Source organism: Phacochoerus africanus, chromosome 8 (assembly GCF_016906955.1).
Source record: "Phacochoerus africanus isolate WHEZ1 chromosome 8, ROS_Pafr_v1, whole genome shotgun sequence".
In the NCBI taxonomy this organism is placed as follows: domain Eukaryota; kingdom Metazoa; phylum Chordata; class Mammalia; order Artiodactyla; family Suidae; genus Phacochoerus; species Phacochoerus africanus.
Window position 1 is genome coordinate 28,487,826 of NC_062551.1, and position 15,039 is coordinate 28,502,864.

At 43.2% G+C, this 15,039-nt stretch overlaps 1 protein-coding gene across 3 annotated transcripts in view; it reads left to right on the forward strand.

The window, feature by feature from the left end:
• The first annotated feature begins 3,028 nt into the window (after positions 1 to 3,028).
• Positions 3,029 to 15,039, forward strand: part of NFATC3 (nuclear factor of activated T cells 3) — a 138,649-nt gene continuing 126,638 nt past the window's right edge. Inside the window, exon 1 of one of the 3 annotated variants that reach the window (XM_047791566.1) lies at positions 3,029 to 3,415. In XM_047791566.1, coding sequence (XP_047647522.1) covers positions 3,313 to 3,415 — 103 coding nt within the window. In that variant the 5' untranslated portion in view covers positions 3,029 to 3,312. The remainder of the gene's footprint in view (positions 3,416 to 15,039) is intronic. The other 2 variants (XM_047791565.1, XM_047791567.1) reach the window with 2 other exon arrangements.

Genomic DNA, 15,039 nt, shown 5'->3' on the forward strand with positions numbered 1-15,039 from the left:
TCAGTCTGGATGTTGGGGTGGTGAGCGGGCACAGAAGAAAAATCAAATAAGAGCTCATGGGGTGGGGGTGGGAGGGGGGATGTGTGGTGTGGAGAGGAAGAGCTTTTCTAAACTCTGACTTTCCTCCAAGGCTTCTTTTCCCCCTAATGTGGAACAAGGCGGGCTGGACTGAGCTTAACTAGACCATCCCATGGCTCAGAGGCCACAGGAAAGCCTTCAGTCATGGGGGCTCAGAGCCAAGCTTGTGAAGCTTATGAAAGAGATGGTTTTCCCTCAACTTAGGCCTGGCTGGCATTCACACAGGAGGGAGAGGGGCTGGACAGAAATGCACGCAGCCTGTGTCCACCTGCCTGGCCCAGTCTGGGCGACTCTCTATTAAAATGGGTCTCTGGGCCTCCCGGCTTCACAGGGTTCTCAGAGGGCTGGAGGTGGGTCATATGGTCTCCTGCCATCTCAGAAAGCTTTGGAGCTGGCCTGAGGAAGAGCTTCTGAGGGAGGTCTTGGCCTTAGCTAAGGAAAGGGAATGGGGAGTGTGTGTATGATGTGTGTATATTGATTTCGTCACAGCTTGCAGAGTTCTCAGCCATTGCTGCCTTTCTCACAAAGGTGGTGACATTCTTGCTGCAGTTGGTGCCCACCCCTGCCCCAGCCCTTATCACTCCAGGTTAGGGTTCTCAGTTTCCTCCAGAGCAGAAACCTTCCCCAAGTCATGGCCCCTTTTATGTGTTCTCCAGGCGCACCGTGGCTTGGAACACAGAGGCATTGCTGACCATTTAATGAATGGGTGGGTTTTTCAAGCCATCTGTAGCTTCTGTAGCCCCTTCCCAGTGCTGGGTGGACCTTTCTATGGTCAGTCTTCCTCTTGCCTTTCCCGTCAGTTGGCTGAGCCCCTGGTTCAGGTAAAGTCATATCTGGAAGCAGAAGGCACATTTTCTCTATCTAGATGACAACCTGGGAGGTATTATGGGGAGGTTGGGGGAACACATCCTGAAATTGCATTGTTTTATGAGGAGGAGGATGTGAACTGGTGAAGCTTCTGGGGCCTTTTACTATATTAAGGGTCATGTTACATATAGAGCAGCCATCTCCCTGGGCAGAAGTTTGCAGTTAATGTGGCGTTGGGGCTCTAAATTCCACACTTAGGTCTTCAAAGTTGAGATCCTGTGAAGGCAGGACAGCTTATTGGAAGGATATTTCACCCACTCAATGCCATTCGCTCTCTCTCCTTGACTACTGTTACCTTCTGCTTCTATCCTCTCCGCTCAATTCAGTGATTCGTTCAGAATTCTGAACATGGAAGTCTGCTGCTCTAAACCCTTTCATGGCTCCCCACTGCCCTCAGGAATAAGTCCAGATACCTTGGAGTGGCATGCAGCACTCTGGCCATTCATCTGGTCTTACCTTTGCTTTCTGTTTCCTGCATATACTATCTGGTCTCTGAGTCTTTGGATATCTGTTCTCTGCAGGGAACCATTGTACTCCTTGTCCATCTCTCCAATACCTCCTAGACTCTTGGGAAGCCTGCAGCCAGGAGGATTATGTACTTCTCTGAGCTCTTGGCACAGCCCTAATCTCTGCACTGTGATTATAGCTTTGCTGGCCTCCCCTCCCTGATGCCTGAAGGGAGATTAATTTATCTGTGTCCCCAGGACCAGCACAGGTATGAGTACAGAGAACAGGGCAGGAAAAGTTTTCTGACCTCAGGGATGAGCCAATCAAAGATTAACGTCTCAAGTGCTCTCTCTGCATGATCCCAGTCCTCCTGACCCAAGGCCTAGTTGGGCTCTCCTCAGGGTCCCCTGGTAGCTCAGGTTGCCAGTCCACATATTGAGACATCTCTGCACTCTTCTCCAGGGCCTTTGGGATATGTTTGGGCTCTTGCACCTACACGCAAGCTTCTGAGCCACAGCACCCTGGTTACTCTGGCAGTGCACTTTTAAGGATGCTATGCCCCTCCAGGCCTGGAGCTAGGGGAGTTGGTCTCTGCCACCTCTCCCTGCTCTTGGTCCACCTTGTGCCTAAGTAAACAAGCCAGGCTCTGCGTCCCTGGGCATGGCCTCCACCCCAAGCCCCAGGAGAAGGCGTCTTGGGTCGTCTCAAGGGAAGACATGCCCGCTGGGGAGAGGCCGAGAGTGAAAACTGTTCTTCAGTGTAATTTCCTCCCCACTAACGCGGTTCGACCAGCACGATCTCTCTGACTTCCGTGGATGTGCGACAGGATGCAGAAGACACGGAGCGCCTTGGGTGGTGCGAGTTCACCACAGGTTTTCCCATTCAGTCTGCCTGACTTCCAGCACGGGACAGACCTTGCTCATGGGGCTTTGCCGAGGCCTCGAACGTGCTGACTGTCCTGGAGGGAGCAGCTGCCAGGTCCGGTGGTGGGGACAGACAAAGGCTTATCCAGCGGAACAATGGCCCCGCCCCCAGGGGTGGGTCTGTAGCGACGGATAGCTCAGACTTGAGACTCTGCGCAACCCGGGTCTCCTCCGGCTCCGCCCCACCTTAGGTGGAAGCTCGATCCAGTCCCTGTCTTCTTCAGATTCCGCCATTGAGCTTGGGGTGAGGGTGTGTGACATCCACGTAACCCTCCCGGGCGCTGATACCTTCCCCAAACCCAGTCAGCAAGAATAACCCTACAGTTGCTCGTCAATGGACCCATAATCCCAAGGCTCTTGTGCTCCTTCCACGACATGGGGTCTGCCCAATAAGGAAAGGGATCTTCTCCGATTGGCTGGTGGTGGGCCCCTCAATCCAATTACGTTTTGGACCCCATACCGCGGTGCCAGGTCCTATTTCAGAAATAGTTGAAAGAATACAGGCCAAACTACAAGTCCCAAGAGGTAGCAGGGCTAGCCAGCGCTCCTTAGTCACGTGACTTCCTTCTGCGGCACTGAGTCACGCGGTAGGGCGGTGAGAGGGCGGGGCCGTCGGGCTAGCCCGCGAGGCCGGTGGCCTATGGGCTGCCAGGTCAGATGGGCGCCCGGTAGGGGGCGGGGCCGGGCGCGCGGCAAGGCGCGGGAGCGCGCCGGTGGTGGTGGCGGCGGCGGCTGTGGGGGGGGCGGGGAATATCGTCTGAGGCGACCGTGCCAGCTTGGGCACCGACGACTGGTGGTGACGGGGGTTCCTAGGGTGTTTCGGCGCGCGGCCAGTATTAGAGTTCGGAACGAAACGCTTGGCGTCGCGGTCCCCGCCCGGAAAGTTTGCTGTGGAGCTGCGACCTCCTGGCCGGCGCGGCCCGGCATGAAGCGGCGCTGAGGAGCCGCCGCCGCTGCCGCCGCCTGAGGAGGAGCCGCAGCACCCTGGGCCACGCCGATGACTACTGCAAATTGTGGCGCCCCCGACGAGCTCGACTTTAAACTCGTCTTTGGCGAGGACGGGGCGTCGGCGCCGCCACCCCCGGGCTCGCGGCCTGCAGGTGGGTGCCGGGCGGGGCGAGACCGCAGAGCGTCTACTCTTCTCGCTCTCCTGAGCTCGTCCCCTCCCTATTCCTTTGGTTGTCCCAGGTCTGGTTGTCGTGTGTGTGTGTGTGTGTGTGTGTGTTGCTGAGGAGGCGTGTAGGTCGCAGCGACGTGGAAGTGGCCGCAAGCTTGGCTGGAAGCAAACTGGAGGGGAACTCGACTCCGGGACTCTGTGGCCCCTGGACGCCCGGGGTTTGGAGTCTGAGGGTCCGGGCTGCTGCCCAAGTGGCGTCTGGTTGTCGCTGCTTTGCCAGCGTGGTGCGGAGGAAATGTCCCTATGAAGTGTAAGCAGGCTTGGTTTTTCGTCTATTCTAGGTTTTAAAAACAATCTTTATTTGAACGATGTGCATTCTGGAAGTGTAGGAGTTCTCTAAAATTCGAGCACATGTCTGTTTAAATCTACTTTGGTAGGAGAGTAATGCCTTAGTGTTAACGTCGACTTGTGCAAGTTTAATATGGCCCACATTTAATTCGAGCTGTAACTATAACGGGACTTTTCTGAAAACGATTTCTTTTCTTGAGCGAAGTGTTTCAGAAAATTTTAAGAAGTGGAGTACCTTGTTCGTAAATCTCCTAGAAAGTTCTGGAAGTACATTTTTATTTTGAGGAAAAGCTCACCTCACAAGATGTTTTAAAGGAGATCATGAATTGTGAAGAGTGGACACCATAATGCTTGGAGGTCAGACCAATCAGGAAATAGAAGCAGGATGGCTGGGGACTTGGAGCTCTCCTGTGACCTGGTTTGGAATACTGTGGTTCATTAAGTTCAGTTTTCCTATTGCATTTGCAGGCGAATTTCAAAAGGAAGGTGGATAAGTCTAATCTCCATTTATTCTTTCCGGGTATTAAGCGAATTACTTCATGTTGATATTGATGCTCTACAGACTGTTCTGTAGGGTTGCACTAAAAAACACATCTGAATGTATGGCATAAGGAAGTATTTGTATTATCAGTCCTGTTAGTATTTATATGTTAAATGGCTTTTTCGGTAGTAGTTATTTCTGGGTTGCGTTTATTTCAGTTCCACTGACATCATCTGAGCAGCAATTATGTTGGAAGGTATGTTAGGTACTTTGTAGTGTTATGATGGATGCACATAACCCAAATAACTGTTACTAGACTGACTTGAACGGTGATGCATGTTATAATAGAGGTAGAAATGGGAAAAGTGGTGTTTGTGGGAAAAGTAGCATTCAGGACTCTTGTTTGAATGAGTATTTTCATCATAGAGAAGATAGTTAATGATGTAAGCAAACTTTTGGAACACAAACTTGATTAGAGCACATTATATATATACCACATACATGATCAATAAAGATGCTGACCAAACAGGAGAATATTAAATGAGTATCATCATGTAAGTAGGAGCTGTATATACATCTGAAACAGTACGTAAATGACATTTAAAAGCTATGGAAACAGCTTTTTAAGAAATTTTTGCCATAGTCCCTGCTCCCAAACCATTTTGATATCAAAATAGATCTAGGGATTAAGGTTGAACTCCCGGAATTTGCAAACTTAAGCTTGAGCAGTTTTATTTGTGACAAAAAGTTCACTGTACAATAGTCTAGTAGCTATTTTTTGATAGATTTTAAAAAATTAGAGTGAAATACACGTGACATAAACCATTTCAAATTGAATGATTCAGTGGCATTTAGTACATTCACGATGCTGTGTAGCCACCACATCTGTCTAGTTCCAAAACATTTTCATCACCAGAAGGACACCCCAAACCCATTAAGCAGTTGCTCCTCATTCTCCTTTGTCCCCTCCCAGTCTCTGGCAGCGTATTCCCTGGTCTGGGTTCTGTCTCTGAATTTACCCATTCTGGATATTTCATCTAAATGGAATCATACATATGTGACCTTTTATGTCTGGTTTCTTTCACTTAGCGTAGTGTTTTTGTGGTTCATCCATGTTGTAGAACGTAGCAGTACTTCATTCCTTTCTATAACTGAATCATACCCTATTGTATATATATTCCAGTTTGTTTTTTCATCCATTGATGGACAAGAGCTATTTCTACCTTTTGACTATTGTAGATAGTGCTGCTATGAGTACCTAACAGCTAATTTTAAAATTCTATTGAAAAGGTTGTTATGTATTCAGAACTAAGATTTCCAAGTTATTTGGAAACACAAAATTAGTTTTCTTTTTTCTTTTCTTTTTCCTTTTTTGTGGCTGAGCCAGCAGATGTGGAAGTTTTCCAGCCAAGGATTGAACCTATGCCACAGCAGCAACCCAAGCTACTGCAATGACAATGCTGGATCCTTAACCGTCTGAGCTACCTAGGAGTTCCTAGGTTTCATTTTAATAAGTGTAATTATGAATGTGTAGAACTAAGTGGATTAAATGACATACTTTTAGGATGATTATATGAGTAAAGTGGGCCATGAGAGTAAAATTGCTTGGTAGAGTTCAGATCAATATTGGGTCATATTAGTGCGTTTATTTGTTTCTGGATTCTCTTCCTCACTGGAATGGAATATTCCATGAGGGGAGGGATAATGTCTGTATTTTTTTCATGGATGCCCACCATAGTGCCTTTAATATAGTAGGCGTCTAGTATTTGTTCAGTTATTGAAAAAGTACTGCTTACATTTTGAGTCAGTGCTTGCTGTTTCTTTGTGGTAGAGGAAGTTGATGAGACTTCTTTCACTTCTTTGGCTTTTATTGGTCAATTCTCTAAGACAGCAGATATTGGAAATTTGGGGCTGCAGGTTTTTCTTCTCTCTAAAGATTTGAGAGTACTTGCATCACAGCTAAATTTGCATACAGAAGATTTTGGGAAAATATTTGTGTGGAGGGATAGTGGATGGAGATGGATGACAGGCCAAGGAGCTGAATTTATTGACTATCCTGAGAAAGCATGTTGAATAGACATAAGATGATTGGACACTTGGTAACATCAGATACACTGCGACCCAAAAGATTATTGCTTACTGAGGTGTTTTGGCATTTTTCCATTAAAGAAAATTTAAGACTCTAAAGTCTGTAGCTTTTTTTTAATATGAGGATAGTATTAGCTTTGATTTTTTTTCCAGTTAAGAATGAATAAAGTTATGTTTAAACTCCTTTTATTTAATACCTAGTTTCAAAATGACCATATACATCAGTAGTAAATAGAAAACTTAAAATTGCTGAGTGTTTAATGTATTTCATTAACATTATTTGCCATTGTTAAAAGGGCAGCTTCTGGTATTCTATTTTAGTGTATTGATTATATATTTCCAATTTAGTTTATGTTATAATTTTCTGTTTCAGATTCAAAGTTTCATTCTCAGGATTTGTTCATTAATATTGACTTTCTAGTTTTGAATGAGAGTCGCTGGGAGGAGTGTGTGCTGTAGGTGTGTTATATCTTACCTACTGCTGCTTTTTAAAAGGGGAGAAATAGCTTAGATACAATATGCATTTTTGTAAGAAATTCACTTTATGCTAAGTGTAATTTTGTCAGATATCACTTTAATATACAACTTTGTCCTATGCAAAGTTGAGGAACTTTTTGTAGGTCATCATTATAGTTGTTATAGTGTTCCTATTTTTAGTGCTCAGACATTTGATTCCTGTGTTTTTTATAATTTACTATTTCTTAGATAATTTCATTTTCTCACTTTTTAGGTTTTTTTTCCCCCCTTGGGGCTGCAGCAACTTGATAAGCAATCTCAGATCCCAGACCCAGGGATTGAACCTGAGCCGCAGTGCTGAATCGTAACCACTAGACCACAGGGAGCTCCCTTATTGATAATTTTTACTCAGCTTTTTTGTTTTTTGGTTTTTTTCTTTTTCTTTTTTTTCTTTTTTTTGTCGTTTGTCTTTTTAGGGCCACACCTGCGAATAGGGAGGCTAGGGGTCCAATCGAAGCTGTAGCCTCTGGCCTTCTCCAGAGCCACAGCAACAGAGGATCCAAGCCCTGTCTGCGACCTTACACCACAGCTCATGGCAATGCTGGATCCTTAACCCACTGAGCGAGGCCAGGGATTGAACCTGAATCCCCATGGATGCTAGTTGGGTTTGTTAACTGCTGAGCCACAACAGGAACTCCTATTTTTTAAATCTTGTTTTAAGTGAGATAATTTATTTAAAGCTCTTAGCACAGTCCTTGTTTGAGTGGTACTCATGAAGTGGTGATAGTTAATGTTCTTAAAAAACACATGCACAAAAAACTAATAGATATTTTTTATTTTCTCCTCTTTCCTAGACCTTTTTCCTGTACTGAAGCAAAATACTGAGAGTAGGGATAGGTGGGAGATCCAGTCTTTTAAACCTTACTTGGATGAGTTTCAATATTTTTCTTAGATGTTTTAATTTTTTCCTCTTTTTTTTTTTTGTCTTTTTGCCTTTTCTAGGGCCGCACCTGTGGCATGTGGATATTCCCAGGCTAGGAGTCCAGTCGGAGCCATAGCCACCGGCCTACGCCAGGGCCACAGCAACGCAGGATCCGAGCCGCGTGTGCAACCTACACCTCAGCTCATGGCAACGCCAGATTCTTTTTTTTTTTTTTTTTTTTTTGTCTTTTGTCTTTGTTGTTGTTGCTGTTGCTATTTCTTGCGCCGCTCCCACAGCATATGGAGGTTCCCAGGCTAGGGGTGGAATCAGAGCTGTAGCCACCGGCCTACGCCAGAGCCATAGCAACGCGGGATCTGAGCCGCGTCTGCAACCTACACCACAGCTCACGGCAACGCCGGATCGCCAACCCACTGAGCAAGGGCAGGGACCGAACCCGCAACCTCATGGTTCCTAGTCTGATTCGTTAACCACTGTGCCATGATGGAAACTCCTTAATTTTTTCCTCCTAATTCTATTATTCTTATCAGTGTTTACCTCCTTTCTCTTATCTTACTAAATATAAGTACTGGCAGTCACTTTCTTTTAATGTCTTTCTGTTTTCTTGAATTAAGTTGTTACTGACTCAGTATAGTGTGAAAGATGGTTGATTTGCTAACCATACTAAGTATAATTGGATATTTAAATCAATATGAAAAAAGGGAAGTAGCTTGTATGGTTTCCTGTAGAAATTAATGGTGTGTTTGCAGGGTGCGTTAGGTACTGTAAAGGAAGGTTATATTATTGCTGAACCTTAATGTTATACCATAAGTCAGCTTTGTCTTTAGATTTGAATGCAGTGAGAATATATACAGGTGATTGAGTCAATGATAAACATTTCACTTGGAGGAATAATGTAATATTCTGTTTCTTTCTTTGATACCTTTCCTGATTGGGGTAGGAGGATATTGCTGGGAATATTAGCAGAATTTTGTGATGGAGATTAGTGAAAAATGTTTTAGCATGGGGAAAAGTTGAGGAAAAAAGATTTCTGTGTCATGTTGTTTTGTTAAAACTTTATCATTATAAGAGCGTTGCTATACATGCGCTTTCTTAGATTTTCCCATTTGCCAATATAGAAGGGATATTTTGGCATATATTCCAAACTTTTAGCAGAGGTAATACTGTATTAGTTCTTTTAAATGATATAAAAATGAAAACTTGGTTATTAGGTACTTTGCCAAGAAATTGTGGGGGTCTAGTAAGGCTTGAATCTTAAGTATTTAAGGGCATTTAAGATATTAACTTAAGGGAAGTGTAGAATCAACTTACTATTACTTGCCTTTCCATGGTAACCAGTAAACAGCCTAAAATTACTGTATATACTTTTATTGAAGCAGATCCCAAACTCTGCTTTTGAGTTTTATTCTGTATTTGTTTTTTCAGTGAAGCGTGATCATCAGGATATTTTTGGAAAGAAAAGGTGGAGTTCATTTTTCTTCAGAGGAAATAATAAATAAAATACTAATAAATAAAATGAAAACATTTTAAGAGAAGATAATGAATTGTGTTACTAATTGAAATTTAATGCATACTTTACTTTCCTTCTTAGTATTGAGTAGTTGATGATTCAATATGGTGATATTTTATTTTAAATAAGAAATGGGTTTGGTGATTCAGTATGGTGATGTTTTATTTTAAAAAAGAGATGGGGTTGAGGAAGCCCTAATACAGCGAAGCCAATTGCATTACTCTTAAGAGATAGGAAACCTGAGTAGGTTGTGCCTCATTTGATAGTAAGCCGCAGTTTGACTGCTCAACAGCAGTAATATAAATAAGGGAGGTGTTAGTCTAAAGTTGTCCTGGTGGGTCAGGGGAGTAGACATAGCAGACTTGGCAGTAAGCCTGGCTTCTAAAACAAAATCCAAGTCATCAAATTTGCCCAGGCATGCCATATGAGGCTCAAGTAACAGTGGAATTTAAGAGGAGTGAATTTGTTCAGGGAGGCTTAAGAGAGTCACAAGCAATAACAAGTTTTTTAAAACATCCATAATTTTAACTCGAACATAGCATGAGTCTACATATGTTTCAGCATTTCTGATAATCTTTATATAATTGTTCTGCATAACTCTCACCTGTTTGCCTGAATTCAGTAAACTTGAGAAGAGGGGAACTCTTGGAACTGTAAGATTAAAGCACAATGATCTGAGTTGTCTATGAATTGATAGTTGAAATTTAATCATTGGGACAGTTCTAGTTAACATATTGGTATTCCTGTGTGTAAGGGAAGTACATGAAAGCATGAAATTCCCAGGTACACTGAAGAAGTAACTTAAAGGCTTCATTTTCCCTCAAAATGTACAGTTTCACTATATCTTATGTTACAGAAGCAAGTGAGATTTTTAATACTTTAAAATACAGTTTTCAGTGTCTTAAAATTTATATATATATTTAAAATGTTATAATTTTTAATTTTTCCATTATAGCTCATTTACAGTGTTCTGTCAGTTTTCTACTGTACAGCAAGGTGACCCAGTTACACATACATGTACACATTCTTTTTTCTCATGTTATCATGTTCCATCATAAGTGACTAGAAAAATTTACATATTTTTAAATTTTATGTTAAATTTTAATCAGCTTTGCTATTTAATTAGAAAATAAGATTATGTGAGCTTTGACATTATAACCTTTTTCAGTAATGTTGATTTGGATCACATGTAAAAATATTTTTAAAGACATTTTTTCCCCATTATGGCCAGAATACTTTAATGGAGTGAGCTATACTTAAATGTAAATATTTTTTAATATTGCCTTTTTTTTTTTTTGTCTTTTTGCCATTTCTTGGGCCACTCCCGTGGCATATGGAGGTTCCCAGGCTAGGGGTCTAATTGGAGCTGTAGTCACCGGCCTACGCCAGAGCCACAGCAACACGGGATCCGAGCCACATCTGCGACCTACACCACAGCTCATGGCAACACCGGATCGTTAACCCACTGGGCAAGGGCGGGGATCGAACCCGAAACCTCATGGTTCCTAGTCGGATTCGTTAACCACTGCACCACGACGGGAACTCCTAATATTGCTTTAAAAAAGGTTGTTAATTAAAAATGACATTCAGGGAAAAAAATGACATTAAAAATTGCTGAAGCTAGATGATGGGTATATAGGAATTCATTATAATGTTCTCTGTACTTCGTCTGTGTTTTAAATTTTTCATAATAAAAAGTTGAAAAATGACATTTAAAAAAACTACTTCAGCTCTTTGAAGTTACTGATTAGAAAAGAAAATAAAATTCTAGATTAGGATAGGAAAAACATTCCCTTTAAAACATTAGTGTTGTGAAGTTAATAGAATTTTTTTTTTTTTTTTTTGGCTGCACCTGCAGCATGCAGAAGTTCCTGGGCCAGGGATTGAACTCACCGTTTAGTGACAACGCTGAACCCTTAATCCATTAGGCTACCAGGGAACTCTGTGAAGTTATTATTAATAATAATAATAATAATAATACCTCTTGCCTCTCTACTCCAAGAAAGAGTTTTAAGTGCAGAAATACTCAGTTTTTCCTTTGGTGAAAACAAGACTCATGGTGAGCACATGGAATCAAATATATCTGAGCCAGGGTCTACAAGTTACACATGTATTCCTATGACTAGGTTTTCTGCTTTTGGCTTGGAATATCTGCTTGAGGGATGCTTCTGCTTTCTCTAGAAATTTTTAAGTGGTATTAATGATATAGCCAGGCCAATAGAGGGTACAATACAGCTGACTGTGCTAGGCCCAAATCTGGCTTTTGGTCTTTGCTTCCTTGTGGATCTGGAGGTCAAGAGGTCATGTTGTTCTAGATTTTAAGTAATGAGGATCTGGCCTTTGTATTTGGTAACTCCCTCCCATGTTGTCCTGATTAGGATCTGATTTGTGATCTTTGCAGGCCAAGCCAGTGTTTCATTTCTTAAAATTTAAAACACTTTTAGGTATTCCCTTGTGATGTAGCAGCTTAAGGGTCTGGTGTTGTCACTGCTGTGGCTTGGGTTTGAACCCTGGCTCAGTAACTTCCACATGCCTTGGGCACGGCAAAAAAAAAAAAATCCTTTTTTTTTTTTTTTTTTTAAGATGTGTCATAAATTTTGCCCTAAACCTAAATTAGGCAGAGGTTTAGAATTTAAAAAATGCGAAATTACTAGTTAGGGCAGGTTTTTTGTTTGTTTGTTTGTTTTTTAAGTTAGCATTTTGTTTTCACATGTTCCACGAGATATGTGAGTACTATTTATTTCTTGGTTGAATTTAGAACCCAAGTAAAATTACTCTACCTTCTATAGCCACTAAAGCTGACACACTTTTTTTTCCCCTTGATATTTTAATCAGTTTGCCATCTGCCACTTATTCTTATCTCCCATGATCGTTACTGCCTTTGGGCTTCTCTTTTGTCTACTGTCTGTTTCTTTTCACACAAACCCAGTTTTCTGAGCTTTACCAGCACTCCCTTCATAGCAAAGGCAAAAAAGGCTTTTTTGTTATGTTACCTAGCATGTTAGGTTGACTGATCACTGTTTTGAAACTTTCCTCGACTTTTTATTATCTGATCGCTACTTGAAAGAAATAGTAGCACTCTTAAACATATGCCAGGTGTTCCCATCATGGCTCAGCAGAAACTAATCTGACTAGCATCCATCAGGATGAAGGTTAGATCCCTGGCCTCGATCAGTGGGTTAAGGATCTGGCGTTGCCCTGAGCTGTGGTGTAGGTCAGAGACAAGGCTTGGATCTGGCATTGCTGTGGGTGTGGCGTAGGCTGGCAGTTACAGCTCCTATTTGACCCCTAGCTTGGGAACCTCCATATGCCCTGGGTGTGGCCCTAAAAAGACAAAAAAACCCTCCAAAAAACATATGCCAAATGGTTATTTTGGGATTGTTATTTGGTGGAGGGAGGGGAAGAGACACAAACACTGGCTTCACATGACTCTTTTCTTTTTAAGCATGAGGAAAGACTTTTCTAGAAGCCTATAGCAAATAGATCCTTTCATTTCATTGACAAAATTGGGTTACATTCCCTTTCCTAAATTAGTTGATGGTAAAGACAAATGGAATTATACTTAGCCAACCAGGCTCATCCCTTGGCCTGATGATGTGATTGGCTTCCCTTGAAGTACATGGCGGCACAGGAGAGGAGTGGATACATAGAAGAAAATCTGTTAGGAGGAAATGTATGCTGGGGGTGGCGGTTGGGAGATCATCCAAAAGAATCATCTGTGCTTTCTACCCACAGTATTCTAGCAGCTGAGGAACTGTAAAATATAAATGTGACTTTTATTATTTAGTTACTTTTACTGGCACTTGTATTTTCTCTTGTCAAATACAAGAGTGGGCATGGGAGTTCTTAGGATGCAGAAGAAGAGAATGAAGTGTGGCTAGTAGGTTTCTATGAATAGTGGGTTTGGTGTCTGATGGGTAGGGTATGTGGAGTCCCAAATTCATGTTCTTTATAAAGTAGAAGTGGAATCAGATGGTCTTGTTGACAGAAACATAAAGGCAACCTTCTAGTTAACCCAGTCCCAGTTTTTCTTTTTGGTCACCCTGCAGCATATGGAGTTGCTGGCCAGGGCTCAGATCCAAACCATAGTTGCGACCTAAGCCGCAGCTGTGGCAACACTGTTTTTTTTTTTTTTTTTTGGTCTTTTTGCCATTTCTTGGGCCGCTCCTGTGGCATGTGGAGGTTCCCAGGCGAGGGGTCCAATCAGCTGTAACCGCCAGCCTACGCCAGAGCCACAGCAACTTGGGATCTGAGCCGCGTCTGCAACCTACACCACAGCTCATAGCAACGCCGTATCGTCAACCCATTGAGCAAGGGCAGGGATCGAACCCGCAACCTCATGGTTCCTAGTCGGATTTGTTAACCACTGCGCCACGATGGGAACTCCCCAACACTGGGTTCTTAACCCACTGTGCTGGGCCAAGGATTGAACCTGCATCCCATTGCTCTCAAGATGCTGCTGATCCCATTTTGCCACAGTGGGAACTCCAAGCCTGTTCCAATTTTAAAAAACAGATGTAGTAAAGTGCTTTTTAAATATTTTTAGGAAGTTCCCATGTGGCTTAGCAGTAACGAGCCCGAATAGTATCCATGAGGATGCCGGTTTGATCCCTGGCCTCGCTCAGTGGGTTAAAGGATCTAGCATTGCCATGAGCTGCAGTGTAGGTCGCAGATGTAGCTCGGATGCCAAGTTGCTGTGGCTGTGGAATAGGCCTGCAGCTATAGCTCCCATTGGACCCCTAGGTAGGGAACGTCCATGTGCTGCAGATGTGGCCCTAAAAAGGAAAAAACAAAATAAAAGAAGGTAAAAATAAAATTAAGATGTTTTCTTCCACCCTTTGTCTTTTTTTTTTTTCTTTTGGCTGCTCTCAAAGCACGTGGAACTTCCTGGGCCAGGGATTGAACCTACATCAAGGCAGTGACCCAAGCAGCTGCAGTGACAATGCTGGATCCTTAGCTCACTGAGCCACAAGGGAACTCCATTCTTTCTTTGTCTTTAAGGCTAGTCTGAAAGTAACTAGCATTTATTAAAGGGTAAAATAGAAGGATATGTACAGAGAAGAGAAAGTAGAAACCAGGCAGGGACATTGTGTAAGATATTAGAGTAACTGAGCAGGAAGGGACCTCAAGACTATTAGCTGAGTGAATATACTAAACCATTCAATCTTTTTCTTTTTTTTTTGGTTGCACCCACAGCATGTGGAAGTTTCTGGGCTGGGGACTGAACCCATGCTGCACTTGCAAGCTGTACCACAACTGGAACAACACCAGATCCTTAACCTGTTGCACCATGAGGGAACTTACTAAACCATTCAATCTTTTTTTTTTTTTGTCTTTTGTCTTTTGTCTGTTGTTGTTGTTGTTGTTGCTATTTCTTGGGCCGCTCCCGCAGCATATGGAGGTTCCCAGGCTAGGGGTTGAATCGGAGCTGTAGCCACTGGCCTACGCCAGAGCCACAGCAACGCGGGATCCGAGCCGCGTCTGCAACCTACACCACAGCTCACGGCAACGCCGGATCGTTAACCCACTGAGCAAGGGCAGGGACCGAACCCGCAACCTCATGGTTCCTAGTCGGATTCGTTAACCACTGCGCCACGACGGGAACTCCTCAATCTTTTTTTATTTGTTTTTGTTTTTGTTTTTTTTAGGGCTGCACCTATGGCATATGGAGGTTCCCAGGCTAGGGGTTGAATCAGATCTGTAGCCGCTGGCCTATGCCACAGCCACAGCCATGCCAGATCCCAGCTGCATCTGTGACCTACACCACAGCTCATGACAACACTG